At 43.0% G+C, this 19,936-nt stretch overlaps 1 protein-coding gene across 1 annotated transcript in view; it reads right to left on the reverse strand.

Moving 5' to 3' along the window:
* Positions 1-5,983: 5,983 nt before the first annotated feature.
* The window catches only part of LOC109450906 (DLA class II histocompatibility antigen, DR-1 beta chain), a 28,108-nt gene continuing 14,155 nt past the window's right edge, over positions 5,984-19,936 (reverse strand). Inside the window, 2 exon segments of the mRNA XM_074332808.1 lie at positions 5,984-6,145; positions 6,829-7,110. Coding sequence (XP_074188909.1) covers positions 6,012-6,145; positions 6,829-7,110 — 416 coding nt within the window. The 3' untranslated portion in view covers positions 5,984-6,011.

A 19,936-nucleotide genomic window follows, 5' to 3' on the forward strand; every position in this document is an offset into this window, starting at 1 on the left:
TTGATTGTTTAGTAACATGTTGTTTAGCCTCCACGTGTTTGTTTTTTCCCCAGTTTTATTTTTGTAATTGATTTCTAGTTTCATACCCTCGTGATCAGAGAAGATGCTTTATATGATTTTAATCTTTTCAAATTTACTGAGATTTGTTTTTTGGTCTAACATGGGGTCTACCCTGGAAAATTTTCCATGAGCACTTGAAAAGAATGTATATTCTGCTGATTCTGGGCAGGATGTTCTGTAAGTATCTATTAAGTTCATCTGTTCTAATAAGGCCTGTCATTTAAGGCCATTTTTTTTTCCTGGTTGATTTTCTTTCTGGATAATCTACCCATTGATGTGTGTGGAGTGTTAAAGTCCCCTAGTATTATTATGTTACTGTCAGTCTCTACCTTTATTTATGTGAATATTTGCTTTAAATATTTAGGTGCACTCTATGTTTGTGGCATAGATTTTTACAAGTTTATATCCTTTTGTAGGATCGATCCCTTTATCCTTACATAATGCCCTTCTTTGTCTCTTGTTATAGTCTTTTTTTTAATAGTCTATTTTATCTGGTATAAGTATTGCTACCACAGCTATCTTTTCATTTCCATTTTCATGAAATATGTTTTTCCATCCCTTCACTTTCAGTCTTTATGTTCCATTTGATCTGAAGTGAGTCTCTTGTAGGTAGCATATGTACAGGTCTTGTTTTTAAATCCATTCAGTCACCCTGTATTTTGATTGTAGAATTTATTCCATTTACATTTAAAGTAATTATTGATAAGTGTGTATGTACCTATTGCCATTTTATTAATTGTTTTGATTGCTTTTGTAGTTCTCTATTACTTTCTTCTTCTCTTGCTCTCTTTTCTTGCAGATTGATAATTTTCTTTATTGTTTTGTTTGGGTTCCTTTTTCTTTATTTTTAAATGTATCTATTATAGGTTTTTGGCTTCTGGTTACCATAAGATAATTCATATATAACAAGCTATGTTTATAGAAGTGTATTTTAATTTGATGGTCATTTAAGCTCAAATGAATTCTAAGAGCACTATATTATTTTACTCACCCCTCTACATTTATGTTTTTGACATCATATTTTATATTTTTGTGTGTGTTTGCCTTAATTTATTACTATATTTACTCATGCTTTTACTATTTTTGTGTTTTATTCTTCACACTGCTTTATAATTGTTTGATCCAGTACATTTACAAATGTTTGCCTTTATCAGTGAGATTTTTTTTCTTTTCTATATTTTCATATTTTTAATTTTGGTCTTTTTTTTTTTTTTCACTTAAAGAAGTCCCTTTAACATTTCTTTTAATGTTCATTTAGTGGTTATGAACTCCTTTAGGTTTTGCCTGGGAAGCTCTATATCTCTCCTTCTATTCTAAATGTTAACCTTGCTGGGTAGAGTATTCTTGGTTGTAGGTGTTTTCTTTCATCACTTTGAATATTTTGTGCCATTCCCTTCCTGCCTACAAAGTTTCTGCTGAAAAATCAGCTGAAAGTCTTATGAAGGATCCTTTGTATGTAACTAGCGGATCCTTTGTACATAACTGGCTGCTTTTCCTTGCTACCATTAAGATTCTCTCTTTATCTTCAACTTTTAGCATTTTCATTATGATGTATCTTGGTGTGGGCCTCTTTGGTTTATCTTGTTTGGGACTCTCTGTGCATCCCAGACTTGGATGTCTGTTTTCTTCACCAGGTTGGGGAAGTTTTCATTCATTATTTCTTTGAATAAGTTTTCTGTCCCTTTTTCTCTCGCTCTTCTCCTTCTGGGACCCCTATGACGTGAATGTTGGTACACTTGATTTTGTCCCAGAGGTCCCTTAAACTGTCCTCATTAAAAAAAAAAAAATCTGGGGCAGCCAGATGGCTCAGTTGGTTAGAGCGTGAGCTCTGAACAACAGGGTTGCTGGTTCAGTTCCCACATGGGCCAGTGAGCTGCGCCCTCCACAACTAGATTGAAGACAATGAGCTGCCGCTGAGCTCCCAGAAGGGTGCCCGGTTGGCTCAGTTGGTTAGAGCGTGAGCTCTGAACAACAGGGTTGCTGGTTCAGTTCCCACATGGGCCAGTGAGCTGCGCCCTCCACAACTAGATTGAAGACAATGAGCTGCCGCTGAGCTCCCAGAAGGGTGCCCGGTTGGCTCAGTTGGTTAGAGCGTGAGCTCTCAACAAAAAGGTTGCCGGTTCAATTCCCGCATGGGATGGTGGGCTGCGCCCCCTGCAACTAAAGATTGAAAACAGCAACTGGACTCGGAGCTGAGCTGCACCCTCCAAAACTAGATTGAAGGACAATGACTTGGAGCTGATGAGCCCTGGAGAAGCACTCTGTTCCCCAATATTCCCCAATAAAATTAAAAAAATATATATTTTTGCTATTCTGATTGAATGATTTCCACTACCTTGTATCCCAGTTTGCTGACTCATTCTTCTGAATCAACTAATCTACTATGCCTCTAGAATATTTTTTCATCTCAATTATTGTATTCTTCAGTTCTGATTGGTCTGTTTTTAGTATTTTCCTATCTCTTTGTTGAAGTTCTCACTGAGTTCATCTATTCTTCTCCCTAGTTCATTGAGCATCCTCTTTATCTGTTAAATTGTTTATCTCCATTTTATTTAGTTCTTTTTCTGTTTTTTTTTTCTTTCTTTTCCCTTTTCCTTCATTTGGAACATATTTCTCTGTCTCCTTATTTTGGCTGTTTCTCGGTGTTTGTTTCTATGAAGTAGGTAAAACAGCAATCTCTTACAGTCTTGAAGAGGTAGCGTTGTTTATGAACTTCCCCTTTGTAGACTATGTGTACTGTGTGTTTATAGTTGTTCAACTGGAGATGGAGCTGTAGCAGGAGTGGGCCACGAGGAGACCTGGGGTAAAGGGTCTGGAGCTGTAGCAGAAGTGGGCGTGGGCTGTGGGGAGTCCTGGGGAGAAGCCACGGAGCTGGTGTGGGCCTGGGGTCTGGTATGCACTCTGACAACCAAGATGGGCTGGCTAGAGCATCTGCATTGTGCTCATGCCCGTGAGATCAAGGGAGAGGGCGAGGGTCAATGAATGACTTGCACTTTCCACTGTCCAGCACCAGAGTTCCTCCTGCAGTTCACCTCCCACTCAGCAGATGCTCTAGTGTTAGTAAATGGACTTCCTTCCTGTATAATCTAGGTGCTCTTTAAACCACTGCTTTTTGCTGTACCCTGGGGTGGTGAGTCTGCACATAGGCTCTTCAGGGTCCCTTCCTGCCGCAGGTCAGTGTGCTGGGAATGGGGTTTCCATGGTACCATATCTCTGTCTCTCCTACCTGTTTCTATGTGGTTTCTCTTTTGTTTGTGTGCAGAAGTTGTTCAGTTAGCTGTCACTTCTTCCTCAGTGGGGATTGCTCTATCTGTAGGTGTAGATTTAATGTGACATGGGAGGAGGTGAGTTTAGAGTTTCCCTGCACTGCCATCTTGGACTGGAAACCTTTGATTAATTTATTTTTCTAGCTCGTTTCCCATCATATACTTTTTGTCAGTTTGTTTCAATTGTTACAGTTTGTTTTTAGTTTTTATGTATTACCTTTTTAACCTTTTGATTGAAATTTTTATTACAGAAAATATTTGAATAAATACTTAATAAGTTAAAACTTATTAAATAAGATATACAGAGGGTGCCAAAAAATGTATATGCATTTTAAGAAAGGAAAACTTATTAAAATTATAATACTCAATATATACCAATAAGAAAATATGAATACAAGTCACGTTTGACTTCTGCAATTATAAGAGGTGCTCAGAGTGGTTACCATCAGTGTGCAGACATTTCTGATGATGGCGAACTACTGTGTGAGCAACTTTGACCAAAGTGTCCACTTGTGTACATTTTTTTTGGCACCCCTGGTATATTCAGAAAAGTCCAGTTTCCTTGAACCTATTCCCTCATTTTGCCCTATAGACAGCCAGTTTTTAAAAGTCTTCCATTGTTTCTATTTACAAGTTTAAGAATATAGATCATAGACAAATATAGATAAATATGATCGATAAAATGAATGGATATAACTGTATATTCCTATTCTCCTCTAATTAAGCAAAATGTTGCACAGAAACTCTCCTGTTCCTTGCTACAAACACAATTTGGAGGCTATTCCATAGCAGAGTATTCTTATTTTTTTTTAAATTTCAGTGCAGAGTATTCTATTGTTTGAATATACATCAGTATATTCATACATTCCCCTTTGTTCCCCAGCAGGCTCTGATTCCTGCTAAGATAAGACCCATGAAAGGATTTTCCTGTGACAGATAGTGAGTTTGTCACACTATCTAAAGGGCCTCAGAACTGCATATTTTCTGCTAGAGTTGTGGTTTTGTCCTGATGGCCTCTGAGACCTATTTATGGGGAAGGATGCATTTCAAGTCAAGAGTAAGCATACCACTGATTTTTATCTGAGAGACAGAAAAAGATTGAATTGTTGAAGTTTATCATTAGTCTAACAAAACAGGACTTCAAGAAGTACCGAGGTTTAGATACTTTCTTTTTAAAGAATCAGAGAAAAGAGACAAAAGAACATAATTATAAAAATTGTGAAGGCATCTCATTTTTACAAGTTACCTGCATTTCTTATACTTGTCCCCTTTCTGTATCCCATGGGGTGAAGTAACCTGTGTGTTTGTCTTTGAGAACACCAAGATGTAGGATACCAATATGACATGGGCTCATTAAGGGTTTTCTCTTAGCTCTGGAGAACATACCTAACTACAGAATACTAAAAAGTCATGAAAAAGCATGGAAGGAAAAAAGGAAACCTTCCAGATCCACAGGTGATGAAAATTCAGGAATATAAATGAAAATCGTTATTGTATTGTGATGAAATCCTTCTTTTCTTTACTCTTTCTACTTGTCCTTGAATGTGTATGAAGCAGATGATTTTCATTCCATATTTAGTTGAAAAAAATTGTGTAAAGACATGTATGCAGGAAGTGAGTTCAGAGGCACAGGAAAGGCAGTCAGGGTTGAAAACAAAGAGGACTAGGGAAGAATGAGGATAAGATACTGCAATCAATATTAGGAACTTCCGGGTCAAAGGCAAAGGAGGAGGAAGCCATTAGGGAAGACATTTTCTGCAGGTCACTGAACCAGGGCAAACAGATCCTGAGGAAGCCCTCGTTGTGGATAAGAGCCAAACAGGGAAACTTTCATGCTACAAAGAACCTGGGACAGAAAGTTCTTTCTTCTTTGAGTGTCACCATTTTCACTTCAGCTCAGAAGTCCTACAGACAGAGGAGAGTGTTGTTTCCAGACCTAGCTCAACAAGCATCTTCCTTTCCCCCTCTCAGGGCCACATGTTATAACACTGAAGTAAGAAGAAGAAAAAATTCTGACATCACCCTAAGCCAAAGCTACTGCAGAGAGCAGGCCTTTCATTAAGTGGAAAGAAGAAATTTACTGTAAACAGCCTGACCAGAAGTCAGGTCCAAAGTCTTCCCATTATTGCTATCTCCTGTCTGTCACCTCTACATTCTGTTCTAGGGAATCCAAATGTGTCTCTAAATGAGGATTAAAGGGCATTACCTGTTGGCGGAAGTCCAGTGTCCTGGGAAAAAGAGAGGGGAGATACATACTTAAAAAATATGGAGGCACGTCTGTCCCCAGATAAAATGTCCACAGCCCTGGACCCCCAACCTGAGATTTCTTTAACATCACAACCCACATCACATGAGGCCAGAGCAGAGAGAAGAGCAGAAACAGAGCAGCGACCCATGAAGTTTCTGTCACACAAATCCAGTGTAATTGTATTAACCGTAGAGGCTCTTCCCTCATTTACCCCAGGATCTTCACCCAATATCTCTCTGCATGTTCGCCCTTTTCTTACCTCCATAGGCCACAATTCCTTATGTTTCAACCACAAATAACCATGAAGTGTTGATTTCTGGATTTCCAGGAAATTTGAGATTGACCATGTAAAGAAAGACTTTATACAGGCCTTGGATATACAGAGAACTAACTCGAGCAAAGTCCTATTTCCTCCCCCATAAAGCCGATGGGGAGTCTCAGCTGCCCACAGGTTCCTTACCTTTCTGATTCCTGAAGTAGGTGAACAGCCCCGCCCCGAGGAAGAGCAGCCCCAGCACGAAGCCCCCGACGCCACTCAGCATCTTGCTCTGTGCAGAGTCAGGCTGTGCCCCTGAGACAAGAAGCTCCTTTTAGTGATTTTCCCCCCAAATCCAAGTTCTCTCATTGAGACTTTGGGATTGGGAGCTTTGTGAATGGGGAAGAACTAGAATAATTGGCCATTTCTGGGAAAGAGATTTAAAAATCACTGAGCAGATATAAGAACAGGCACTGAATTCACTGAAACATCACAGCCCCAACATGGGTCACTACTGCAGCATCTGAGGGACGAGGAGCCTGGGACTCAGGGAGGCTGAGTCGCTGGTCTAGAGCGACAGAGCTCATAGAAAGCAGCGCGGAGACTGGACTCCCCTCGTGTCAGGAAGGTCCCCATGTTGTAGAGGATGCACCTCTTCTCAGGTCACAGTGAACAACTCAGAGCAACAGAGCAGAAGTGCCAGCCCAGCCCGAGGCAGGGACGGGTGCCCAGGGCCAAGGGAGAACCATGAGCTGCGACATCGTGAGAGGACTCAGCAGGGGCCACGTCCTCTCTGCCTGCCAGGCATCGGGCCTCCCCAGGAGCTACAGCATTTATAGAGACTATCACTGCCCCCCCCCCCCCGTGACCTGTGCTGAAGGACAGGAGAACATGAGCCAATGAAAACATGTTGTGGGGAGAGGAGAACCCTGACATCCAGGGATAAGAAAGTCCCCTCATGGTGGGTGAGGCACTTGTGAGTTCAGAAAGCTTCTCACTCCATTCCACTGTGAGGGGGCTCGTCCGGCTTGGGTGCTGCACTTGGCAGGTGTAGACCTCTCCACGCTGAGGAACTGTTTCCAGCATCACCAGGGTCTGGAAGGTCCAGTCTCCATTACGGATCAGGCCCGTGGAGACGACCCCAGCCTCCTGTTCCTGGCCATTCCGCCACCAGCTGACTTCAACGTGGCCTGGATAGAAACCATTCACGGAGCAGACCAGGAGGTTGTGGTGCTGCAGGCGCTGGGACTTTGCAGGATACACAGTCATTGCAGGCTCCGCTAGGAGAGAAAAGGTGGGGGGAGTACGTGAGGAAGACAGAGGACGTCTGCTTGGGTGGCTGCTGTCTGGCCTCCAGCTCCATTCCCAGATCAGGTCTCAGGCAGGCCTCCCTCACAGCTGGCCATGTGGCCCCCAGGAGTCAGTGCATGAGCCTTGGGTCTAGTCCTTACAGCATGGGCCGTTAGATTTGAGAGGTGTTGAGGACATTTGTGGGTATGTTGTTCCTAGTGTGAAGTAGTTATTCATTGTTGAATTGAAATGTTTACAAATCTTTGCAAGGCACCAAATGCATTAATTCAAAGTGTGATTTCTGGAGCAGGGCTGCCTGGGTCCAGATTCAGGCTCTGCCTCTTACTGGTTGGTCCTGGGAGAATTTTTACATTCCTCTCTCCCTCAGCTTTCTCACCTATAAAGGGGATACTAACTTACCTCTTAGGGTTATGTAAGGATCAATGCACCCCAAATATGTAAAGCAGTAACTGGAATTTAGCCTTCAATATATGTTAGCTATTTATTATCCTTGTTTACTTGGAGAGAAAATATCAGTCAAAGCTGTGTGGACAAATTGGGGGACAGCTGCGGGTAGATGGTGAGCTAGAGCATGACATCCTGGGAATGCTACACTCACACCTGAGAACACCTAGAAATGGTTCTACCCTGGGAAGCAGGAAAGACACAGGTGATTCTCTGTGAGCTGAGTGCCAGAAAAGCCTGAATTCTGAAGGAGAGGGAAAAGAGCAAAATGTGAATCATTTAAAAAGTTCTTATGTTTACACTCAGCTGATCCATCTCTCTTCTTTGCCAACAAGCAGACCTATTACTGGAATTGTTATCATTCTGCAGTTTTCTCTCTTTTAACCTGACATTTGTGTTCAGCGCAGGGCCTGGAACTCTTTAATGTGTGTGCTTAGTGCCCTAGGCAATCCCTGGCACTACCAGCCTCAATAAATATATTTTTTCTCCTTCCAACTCAACTTTTTTTCTCTCTCTCTTTTTTTGTTAGTTTCAGGTGTTCAAAATAAGATAATGATTAGACATTTACATACTTCACAAAGTGGTAACCCCAACAAGTCTGACACCCTTCTGACACCGTACATAAACTATTACAATTCCATTGATACATTCCCCATGCTGTACTGTACATCCTGTCACTCTGTGTGTGTGTGTGTGTGTGTGTGTGTGTGTACACAGAGGATGCCAAAATATATATATACACATCTTAAGAAAGAAAAAAACTGTATTAAAATTGTAATACTCCATATATACTGATAACAAAAGTCACGTGATACAAGTCATGTTTGACTTCTGCAATTATAATATAAGAGGTGCTCAAAATGGTTACCATCAGCGTAATTTTAATCAGTTTTTTCCTTTCTTAAAATGTGTATACATTTTTTGGCACCCTCTGTGTGTGTGTGTGTGTGTGTGTGTGTGTGTATAATTATAGTTGACATTCAATATTATTTTAGATTAGTTTCAGGTATACATACAGCACACTGGTTAGGCATTTATATAGTTTATGAAGTGATCCCCCCAATAAATCTAGTACCCGTCTGACACCATACATAGTTTTTACAACATTATTGATTATAATCTCTGTATTATATTTCACATCCCAGTGACTACTTTGTGACCACTAATTTGTACTTCCTAATGCCTTCCCCTTTCTCACCCATTTCCCTAATACCCCTTCCATCAAGCAATCATCAGTTTGTTCTCTGTATCTATGAGTCTATTTCTGTTTTGTTTGTTTGTTTATTCTGTTCTTTAGATTCCACATATAAGTAAAATCATATGTTATTTGTCTTTCTCAGTCTGACTTATTTCACTTAGCGTAATATTCTCAAGGTCCATCCATGTTGTTGCCAATGGTAAGATTTCATTCTTCTTTACGACTAAGTAATACTCTACTGTATAAATGTACCACAATTTCTTTATCCAATCATCTATCGATGGGCATTTCAGTTGTTTCCATATCTTGGCTATTGTGAATAGTGCTGCAGTAAACATAGGGGTGCATATATTTTTCTGAATTAGTGTTTTGGATTTCTTTGGATAAATATCCAAGAGTGGAATTGCTGGGTCATAAGGTAGTTTTATTTGTAAATTTTTCAGGAATCTCCATACTGTTTTCTATGGTGGCTGCACCAATTTGCAATCCCACCAACAGTGCACGAGGGTTCTCTTTTCTCCACATCCTCGCCAGCACTTGTTTGTTGATTTATTGATGATAGCCGTTCTGACCGGAGTGAGGTGGTATCTCATTGTGGTTTTTATTTGCATTTCTCTGATGATTAATGACATTGAGCATCTTTTTATATGTCTAATGGCCCTCTGTATGTCCTCTTTGGAGAAATGTCTATTCAGGTCCTCTGCTCAATTTTTATTTTCTCCAAATCATATATGGCTTCTTTGACCCTGTCAAATAACTTGATTCACATAAATGTCCCTTCATTTACAAAGCCTCAGTCATTCACACACATTAGGGGGATCCACAGTGTTCAAGGAACTTAAATATAATGTATCAGACCAACCCAAGTAAACCAAGTCCAAAAAATATTCATATAAAGTTGTTCACACATAGGTCCTAGATTACCAGCTTCTGTGCAAAAAAAGAAAAGGAAAATAGATTAACTAGTATTTGAAATGAACTTTGTGCCCGGGTTGAAACCTCTCACCCAAGTCAGCTGCACACGACTATTAAATCATTGCAGCATACTCCCCTGCTCTGATGGAAGGAAGCCCCTGAGGCACAAAAGATGTCTTTAAAATGTCCCTAAATGAACTTCCTTCCTCCTGTGGCCTCTTATGGAAAAAGATGGGCCTCCCTTCTATTGCCCCCTGCAATCTTAGGGGTGTTCTGGGCAACCACTGGCAGTCGGGTCATCTCTCAGTGATGGCTGTGGATTCTTACATTAGTCACATCTCCTGCTTCCCTGTGAGGGCATCTCTCCAGAAGGAGCCCCTGCCCTCCAGGCCTAGCAGGGCAGGGTCAGAGACCGGCCTGTGTCGTCCCGAAGACTGTGCCTCAGCCCAGTGTGGGGGGATGGCCGAGGCAGTGTTTCTGGACTTCAGCCCCAAGCCCCTCGGCCTGAAGAGCTGAATAGTTCAAGCTTGGCTGTTGTCAGGTTGCCAGTTCCTAGGAGACCCAACAGGTGTGTCTGTCTGGGGGCCACCAGACAGACCTAGGAAGGGGAGAGGAGTCATGGGGACAATAATGCAAGAGTCCCACGAGAGACAGAGCCACCAGTGCCCCACATGGGAGGTGGCATGAGCAGGACCAAGGGTGGGAGGCATACTTGGTAGGTGGAATGGAAGCCCAGGTGTCATGGAACAAGGCCAGGACAGTTAGGCTCCCCTCTTTAGGGGGTGGAAGCACAACTCCTGCTTCTCCAAGCTTCCAAAACATACCCCAAACCTGAAACCCAAACACCCATCCTATGAAGATCTGTCTTTTAGGAAGGTAAACAGCCAGTAGCATAAAGAGAAAGAAGAGGCCCACGATGCCAGCTCTTTTCCTGTTCATTGAAAAAGACTCAAGGAGAAATATTAATCTTATTGCTCCAAACAGTGGTTCTCCAGGAGACAACTGATATGTCAAGGAGCTGAGAATCTTGGAGGAAGGGGATGAGAGGCGGGGGTTGTCCAGGGAAAAGAAGGCTGAGGAAGGTGAGGAGTGGTCTTAGCACTGCAGGGTCAGGGAGCAGAGGGAGTGCAGGGCGTGAGCCCCTGCCCCTGGTCTCTCTGCCTTCATTCACTCTGGGCCACCACTGGCAATGCCACAGAGTCCGCCCCCTGTCCAGAGGGGCGGTCTCCACCTAGTGTTGGGCACGTTTCTCCTCTGGCTGTAAACAGGTGATTTCTCAAGTAAGTGTTTAATACACTCAGAAAGGCAGCCACGAGTGGCAAACCACATTGCGGTGGCAGGACAGAATTCCCATCCTCTTGTCCCAGTGCCTCTGGGATGAGACGAGGCTGAGGCCTGCAACGTTAGTCCCTGGTGCCCAGAAGGGGGTCAGATGGAGCCAGTCTGTGGTAACAGACTGTGGCATCCTCCTAGCTACAGGTAAGAGGCAGGGGCCTGCTGGGTAGTAAGAGGCAGAGAGTGCCCCTGTCTGAAGCACAGTTTTTCTGTCCTGGGCTAAAGCTGCTAGTGAGTGCCCTGGTGGTGGGTAGGGAGACACGTGCCTGGGGCAGCCCTCATGACAGGATATGGGGGTAGGGGTAGGGGTTGGGAGGGTAATTCTTCTCAGGTGGATATCTGGGAATGGGAGTGAGAGTTTAAGTGACAGATGGACAGAGATAGGGAGAAAAGAAGAACCACACTCCAAAGGAGCCAGGAGGTCAGAGGACGGCAATGGAATAGGCACTAAGCTCTGTCTTGCTGCTTCCTCTCACTGAGGGGGAAACTGAGCTCAGACCCACAGGGCTGAGGCCGCGACCCTCCCTCCAATGGGCTACACTTTTCATAGATCCAAGGAGAAGAGAATAACTGATATTTTAAGGTTAGGAAACTTCTAGAACTTGGACAGGCCTAACCAACTTGATGGTGCTGAGATGCTGCACCACACAGCTGCTGCCTGGCCTGAGAGACCCAGGCAGAGAGGGTGAAAAAGCAGGAAGAGGTGAGGTAGCTGACCATGGAAGGAAGTGGCTGAGAACAACACGAGCTGCCGAGCCTACTCGCAATGCTTGTCCACTGACTGGGCAGAGCCAGCATTTACTTAGGGCACACTTCCACCTAGCTGCCTGGTGCCTCAGGTGGATAAAGTGGAGAGAGCAGGGGAGGGAGGAGAAGAGGGAGAGACACTTGGGGCTAACGAGCTGGTCCTCGGGAGCTAGGTAAGGATGTCCCACCATCAAGCAGGGTGGGCTGGGAGTCTTGCAACACAAGGGTGCATGGGAGCTGGCTACCCCTCCCTGGCTGCCCACCTCACACAAAAGGTGTGGACATCCTGTGGCCAACAGGGGATACTCTTGTTGATGGTTTCCTTTGTTGTGTAAAAACTTTTCAGTTTGATGTAGTCCCATTTGTTTATTTTTTCTTTTGCTTCCCTTGCCCAAGAAACTATATCAGTAAAAATACGACTAAGGGTAATGTCTGAGAGTTTACTTCCTATATTTTCTTTAGGAGTTTTATGGTTTTGGGTCTTACATTTAAGTCTTTAATTCATTTTGAGTTTATTCTTGTATATGGTGTAAGAAGGTGGTCCAGTTTCATTTTTTGTTTGCATGTATCTGTCCAGTTTTCCCAGCACCATTTATTGCATAGACTGTCCTTATATGTAAATTGTAAATTTTTGCTTCCTCTATCATAGATTAAATGACTATATAGCCATAAATTTATTTCTGGGCTCTCTATTCTGTTCCATTGATCTATGTGTCTGTTTTTATGCCAATACCATGAAGTTTTGATTGCTATGGCTTTGTAGTATAATTTGATACCAGGTAGCATTATACCTCCAGTTTTGTTCTTCTTTCTCAGGATTGCCATGGCTATTTGGAGTCTTTTACGATTCCGTATAAATTTTAGGATTATTTGTTCTAGTTCTGTGAAAAATGCCCTTCGTATTTCGATAGGGATTGCACTGAATCTGTAGATTGCTTTGGGTAGTATGGGCCCTTTAACTGTATTAATTCTTCCTGTCCATGAGAACTGTATATGCTTCGCTTTATTTGTATCTTCTTTAATTTCTTTCTTCAACGATTTATAATTTTCTGAGTACAGGTCTCTTACTTCTTTGGTTAAATTATTTCTAAGTATTTTATTTTATTTTTTGATGCAATTGTAAATAGGATTGTTTTCTTAATTTCTCATTCTGATAGTTCATTGTTGGTGTATAAAAATGCAACTAATTTCTGAATATTAATTTTTTATCCTGTTCATTGACTGAATTCATTTATCAGTTCTAATAGCTTTTTGGTGGAATCTTTGGGGTTCTCTCCGTATGGTATTATGTCACCTGCAAAGAATAACAGTTTTACTTCTTCCTTTCCCATTTGGATGAACTTTTTTCTTTTTCTTGCCTGATTGCTCTGGCTAAGACTTCCAGTACTGTGTTGAATTAAAGTGGTGAAAGTAGACATCCTTGTTTTGTTCCTGATCTTAAGGGGAATGCTTTTAGTTTCTCCCTAGTGAGTATAATGTTAACTGTGGGTTTGTCATATATGGTCTTTATTATGTTGAGATATGTTCCCTCTATTCCCACTTTGCTGAGAGTTTTTATCATAAATGGATGCTGGATTTTGTCAAATGTTTTTTCTGCATCTATTGATATGATCACATGATTTTTATTTTTCATTTTTTTAATGTGGTGTATCATGTTAACTGATTTGCAGATATTGAACCAACCTTACATCCCAGGAATGAATCCCTCTTGATCGTGGTGTGTGATCTTTTTAATATATTGCTGAATTTAGTTTGCTAATATTTTGCTGATAATTTTTGCATCTAAGTTCTTTAGAGATATTGGCTTACAGTTTTCTTTCTTTATAATGTCTTTTTGGAATCAGGGTAATGGTGGCCTTGAAAAATGAGCTTGGGAGTCTTCCCTCTTCTAGGATTTTTTGGAACAGTTTGAGGAAAATAGGTATTAATTCTTTTTAGAATGTTTGGTAAAATTCACCTATGAAGACGCCTGGTCCAGGACTTTCGTTTTTTGGGAGTTTGTTGATTACTGGTTTGATTTCATGGTAGTAGTCAGACTGTTCAGATTTTCTGTTTCTTCTTGATTCAGCTTTGGAAGATTGTATACTTCTAGGAATTTATACATTTCTTCCAGATTGTCCAATTTGTTGGTGTATAGTTGCTCGTAGCATTTGCTTTTTTTTCTTTTCTTTCTTTTTTTTTTTTTTTTAAAAGATTTTATTGGGGGAGGGGAACAGGACTTTATTGGGGAACAGTGTGTACTTCCAGGATTTTTTCCAAGTCAAGTTGTTGTCCTTTCAATCGTAATTGTGGAGAGTGCAGTTCAGCTCCACGTCCTGTTGCCATTGTTAGTTGCAGGGGGTGCAGCCCACCATCCCTTGCAGGAGACACACAGCAACCTTGTGGTTGAGAGGACGTGCTCCAACCAATGGAGCCATCTGGGAGCTCAGCAGTAGTTCAGCTCAAGGTGCCGCGTTCAATCTTAGTTGCAAGGGGTGCAGTTCACCGTCCCTTACGGGAGTTAAGGAATTGAACCGGCAACCTTGTGGTTGAGAGCCCACTGGCCCATGTGGGAATCGAACCGGCAGCCTTCAGCATTAGGAGCACAGAGCTCCAACCACCTGAGCCACCGGGCTGACCCACTCATAGAATTTTCTTATTTTTTTGTATTTTTGTGATGTCCATTGTCACTTCTCTTTCATTTCTGATTATTTATTTGGGTCCCCTCTCTTTTTTTCTTGATGAGTCTGGTAAAAGTTTTGTCAATTTTTTTATCTTTTCAAAAAACCAGGTTTCATTGATCTTTTGCATGGTTTCATTAATCTTTTGTATTGTTTTTTAGTCTCTATTTCATTTATTTCCACTCTGATCTTTATTATTTTCTTCCTTGTACTCACTTTGGGCTTTGTTTGCTGTTCCTTTTCCAGTTCCCTTAGGTGTAAAGATAGACTATTGATTTAAGATTTTTCTTATTTCTTGAGGTAGGCCTGCATTGCTATGAATTTCTCTCTTAGGTCTGCTTTCACTGTGTCCCATAGATTTTGGGTCGTTATGTTTTCATTTTTGTGTCAAGGTATCTTTTGATTTCTTCCTTGATCTCATTGTTAATACACTCATTATTTAGTAGCGTGTTATTTAGCCTCCATGTGTTTGTGTGTTCTTCAGTTTTTTTCTTGTAATTAATTTCTAGTTTCATACCATTGCAGTCAGAGAAGATGCTTGATATGATTTGTCTTCTTAATTTGATTGAGACTTGTTTTGTGGCCTAACATGTGGTCTAGCTTGGAAAATGTTCCATGTACACTTGAAAATAACGAATAGGGCCAGCCTGGTGACTCAGGTGGTTAGAGCGCCGAGCTCCTAACACCTAGGTCGTGGGTTTGATTCCCACATGGGCCAGTGAGCTGCGCCCTCTACAGCTAAGATTGTGAACAATGGCTCTCCCTGGAGGTGGGCTGCAGTGAGCAGCCGGAGGTCAGTGTGAGCTGCTGTGTGCTGCCGTGGGCTGCTGTGTGCTGCCATGTGCTGCCATGAGCAGCCAGTGGCCAGTGTGAGTGGCTGGCAGCCATCATGAGCGCCGGCAGCTGGCAAGAGCTGCCATGAGCTGTTCGGAGCAGCTGACCGACGAGTGGCGGCCAACTGCCTCAACCGGAGGGAGCGTAAGGTTCATAACACCAGCATGGGCCAGGGAGCTGTGTCCTACACAAATAGACTGAGAAACATCAGCTTGAACCGGAGTGATGGTGGTTGTGGTGGGGGGGGAGGTGGAACAAAGGGGGGAAAAAAGAATGTATATTCTGCTGGTTAGGGGTGAAATGTTCTAAAAATATCGATTAAATCCATCTCGTCTAGTGTGTCATTTAAGGCTGCTGTTTCTGTGTCAATTTTCTGTCTGGAGGATCTGTCCATATTGGTGTCAGTGGTGTGTTAAAGTCCCCTATTATGATTGTGTTACTGTCGATCTCTGCTTTATGTTGGTCAATATTTGTTTTATATATTTCAGTGCTCCTGTGTTGGGTGCATAAAAGTTCACTAGGGTGATGTCCCCTTGTTAGATTGATCCCTTTATTGTTATGTAATGTCCTTCTTTGTCTCTTATTATAGTCTTCATTTTAAAGTTTATTTTGTCCAATGTAAGTATTGCTACCTCAGCTTTTTTCTCATTTCCACTTGAATGAAATATCTTTTCCATTCTTTTATTTTCAGTCTACGTGTCTTTCGATCAGAGGTGTCTGTTGTAGACAGCATATGCATGGGTCTTGTTTTTGTATCCATTCAGCTATCCTATATCTTTTTTTTTTTTTTTTTTTAAAGATTTTATTGGGGAAGGGGAACAGGACTTTATTGGGGAACAATGGTCAAATTGTTGTCCTTTCAATCTTAGTTGTGGAGGGTTCTGTTCAGCTTCAAGTTGTTGTTCTTTCAGTCTTAGTTGTGGAGGGCGCAGCTCAGCTCCAGGTCCAGTTGCCGTTGCTAGTTGCAGGGGGCACAGCCCACCATCCCTTGCGGGACTCGAGGAATTGAACTGGCAACCTTGTGGTTGAGAGGACGCACTCCAACCAACTGAGCCATCCGGGAGCTCAGCGGCAGCTCAGCTCAAGGTGCCGTGTTCAATTTTAGTTGCAGGGGGCGCTGCCCACCATCCCTTGCGGGACTCGAGGAATTGAACTGGCAACCTTGTGGTTGAGAGCCCATGCTCCAACCAACAACTGAGCCATCCGGGAGGCAGCTCAGCTCAAGGTGCCGTGTTCAATCTTAGTTGCAGGGGGCAGAGCCCACCATCCCTTGCGGGACTCGAGGAATTGAACTGGCAACCTTGTGGTTGAGAGCCCACTGGCCCATGTGGGAATCGAACCGGCAGCCTTCGGAGTTAGGAGCACGGAGCTCTAACCGCCTGAGCCACCGGGCCGGCCCTATCCTATATCTTTTGATTGGAGCAATCAGTCTATTTATATTTAAAGTGATTATTGATAGGTACATATTTATTGCCATTTTATTATTCATATTTTTTATCTTCATTTGTTTGTTTGTTTTTTCCTTTCTTCTGCTTAAAGAAGTCCTTGTAAAATTTCTTGTAATTCTGGCTTGATGTTAATGAATTCTTTTAGCTTTTTCTTGCCTGGGAAGCTCTTTATCTCTCCTTCAATTTTAAACGAATGCCTTGCTGGGTAGAGTAGTCTTGGTTGTAAGCTCTTGTTTTTCATTACTTTGAATATTTCCTCCCACTCCCTTCTGGCCTGCAAAGTTTCTGGTGAGACATCAGCTGACATGGGAACTCCCTTATAAGTTACTAGTTGCCTTTTTCTTGCTGCTTTTAGGATTCTCTCTTTGTCTTTCATTTTTGCCATTTTAATTTTGATGTGTCTTGGTGTGGGACTGTTTGGGTTCATCTTGTTTGGGATTTTCTGCACTTCATGGGCTTATATGTCTATTTTCTTCACCAGGTTAGGGAAGTTTTCAATTATTTTTTCAAGTAGGTTCTCAATCCCTTGTTCCCTTTCTTCTCTTTCTGGTACTCTTACGATGCAAATGTCGTTACTCTTGATGTTGTCCCACAGGTCCCTTAAGCCATCTTTTTTTTTTTTTTTTTAAATTCTTTTTTCTCTTTGTTTTCATGCTTGGGTGATTTCTGCTACCTTGTCTTCTAAATTGCTGATTTGATCTTCTTCTCCATCTAATCTGCTGTTGATTCCTTTTAGTGTGTTCTTCATTTCAGTTACTGTATTCTTTGTTTCCGACTATTTCTTTTTTATGGTTTTTGTGTCCTTTTTTATGCTTAGTATCTCTTTGTTGAAATTCTCACTAAGTTCCTTAAGCGTTCTTATAACAAGTGTTTTAAACTCTGTCTCTTGTAGGTTGGTTGCATCCATTTCATTTAGTTCCATTTCTGGAGGTTTCACCTGTTCTTTTATTTGGGACATGTTTCTTTGTTTTCTCATTCTGGCTGCCTCTCTGTGTTTGCTTCTGTGTATTAGGTAAATCTCCTATGTCTCTCAGTCTTTGCTGGGTGACCTTATGTAGTATGTGTCCCGTGTGGTCCAATGGCGCAATCTCCCTAATCTCCTGTATGTGTGGTCCAGGAGTGTCATTGTGTGTTGTGTGTGCTTTCCTATTGTAGTTGAGCCTTGATTGCTTTTGGTGCATCAGTGGGTGGGACTGACTCCCAAGCTGACTGACTGTGGGGACTGGCTATGCCCACAATGTATTAACTGCTGTGTGGGGGCTGACCCCTCAGAGGTGGATTCATCCTTCTGGGCTCTTGTGCTTGTTGAGACCACCTTTTGGGTGTGCTGTTTGTGGGTGTTACCAGGTAGTGCTCTGGTGTGGTCTGAAGCTGGCCTCTGGGTGTGTTGTTTCTGGTGTGTATTGGGAGTGGCTCCCTTGCAGGCCAGTTTCAGCCTTGCCTGTGACAGGCCTGCAGCTACCTGGTAGGCGTTAGAAAGCTATATGTGGTTGGCTGCTGCCTGTGCTGGACCTGGAGGCATGTGGTGGTGGGCTTGCTGTGAACTGAGGCCAGCAGCCACCAGTATTAGGCCAGCGGCAGCTTAGCAAAAGGCCCAGGGTTCCCTAGGCCTATTGCCACCTGTCAGCTGCTTGTAAGGCTCATCCATTGAAAGAGCCTCCTTAGGTGCACAGGCCTGGCTGGTTGACCTGGATGTTGAGAGTGCCTTCATCAATGCAGCACTAGCTGTGTGGGGTGGGGTTCCAGGGAGTCACGAGGCATGGCCAGTGGTTTTTACAAGGTTAATGCAGATTCAGTTCTTACATTGGCCTGTGAACACTTTGCAAAATGCCCTGAGAACACTGCAGCCAGCCACCACTCACCTGGGCTCACAGATCCCTGAGAGCTGCATAAGAGAAGTTGCAGTCCAAGTTGCAGCTCACTCCTACCCAAAAGTTTCCCCGGCAGCCGCAGGCCATCTGCTGTTATAAAAGTCTTCCATAGCTTGTGGAGCAGGGCCAGCTGCTCAGGCCCTGAGAATGCCACCAGCAATGCAGCTCTAGGTGGGTGGGGAGGGGCCCTAGGGAGCTACATTGTGTGAGCAGTGGTTTTTACAAAGTTAGTGCAGTTTTGGTTCTTGCACTGGTGCGGGTCCATGACCACTTCGCAAAAATGCCCTGAGAACACTGTGGCCTGCCACCACTCATCTTAGGCCCGCAGGTCCCTGAGAAACACACAAAAGAGGCTGCAGTGTGGATTGTGGCTCACTGCCCCCCACCAAGTTTCCTGGGGTGCTGCAGGAGGCCTGCTGCTGTAAAAGGTTTCTGCAGTTTGTGGGGCCGGCCTGCTGCTCAGTAGCTGAGAGTGCCCAGGTGATGCAGGACTAGCTGCTTGGGGAGGAGACCCAGGGTGTCACCACTGTGGTGCTCACATGAAGATTTTATGATACCAATGCGGTCTTACATTTGGCAGTATTTGAAGCCTTTGGGGGAGGGTTCAATATAGAAAAGATGGTGCTCTCCTGTAGGCTGCACATGAGGCAGGCTCCAGACAGGGACAATGGCTGCTGTCCCTCTAGCCCTTGCCTTGAAGCCACACAACTCAGTCTTTCCCTGTATGTCTCTGATGCCTCTTGAGTTGCTGTTCCTCCACCAGAGACCAAGTGAGTGTCTGTAAGCAAGTGAGGCTGTGTGCAGGCCCTTTAAGAGGGCATCTGGATTTCCAGTCACTTTCCTTCTCACCAGGACAGGCAGACAGAGTCCTCGCTGATTTTCACGGCCAGATGTTGTGGGAACTCCTCTTCCCAGCACAGGACCTCTAGGCTGGGGAGTTCAGTATGTGGGGATCCCTCCCTCTTCCTAGGTGGACTTCCACCATTGAGATGTTCCTTGCAGTGTTCAACCACTGTCTGTGGGTTTGGGTTCAGCCGGTTTCACATCTCCACACCTCCTACCAGTCTCGATGTGGCTTCTTCTTTATATCCTTAGTTATGGGGGTTCTGTTCAGATAGTCTTCAGATGGTTCTTGAGGTTGATTGTTTTATAATTTATTTGTAATTTTTGTGTGATCCTGGGATGCACTAGGCATAACATTTATCTAATCCACCATCTTGCCAATCTAATTTTTTTTTAAAGGAGAAACCTGAGGGGAGGGGGAAACATTTTTATAATACCACAAGATTTAAGACTGATGGTAAATCATCGCTAACAATTTTGCAGTATATTTCATAAACAAA

This window comes from Rhinolophus sinicus, linkage group LG05 (genome assembly GCF_036562045.2).
Source record: "Rhinolophus sinicus isolate RSC01 linkage group LG05, ASM3656204v1, whole genome shotgun sequence".
Classification (NCBI taxonomy): domain Eukaryota; kingdom Metazoa; phylum Chordata; class Mammalia; order Chiroptera; family Rhinolophidae; genus Rhinolophus; species Rhinolophus sinicus.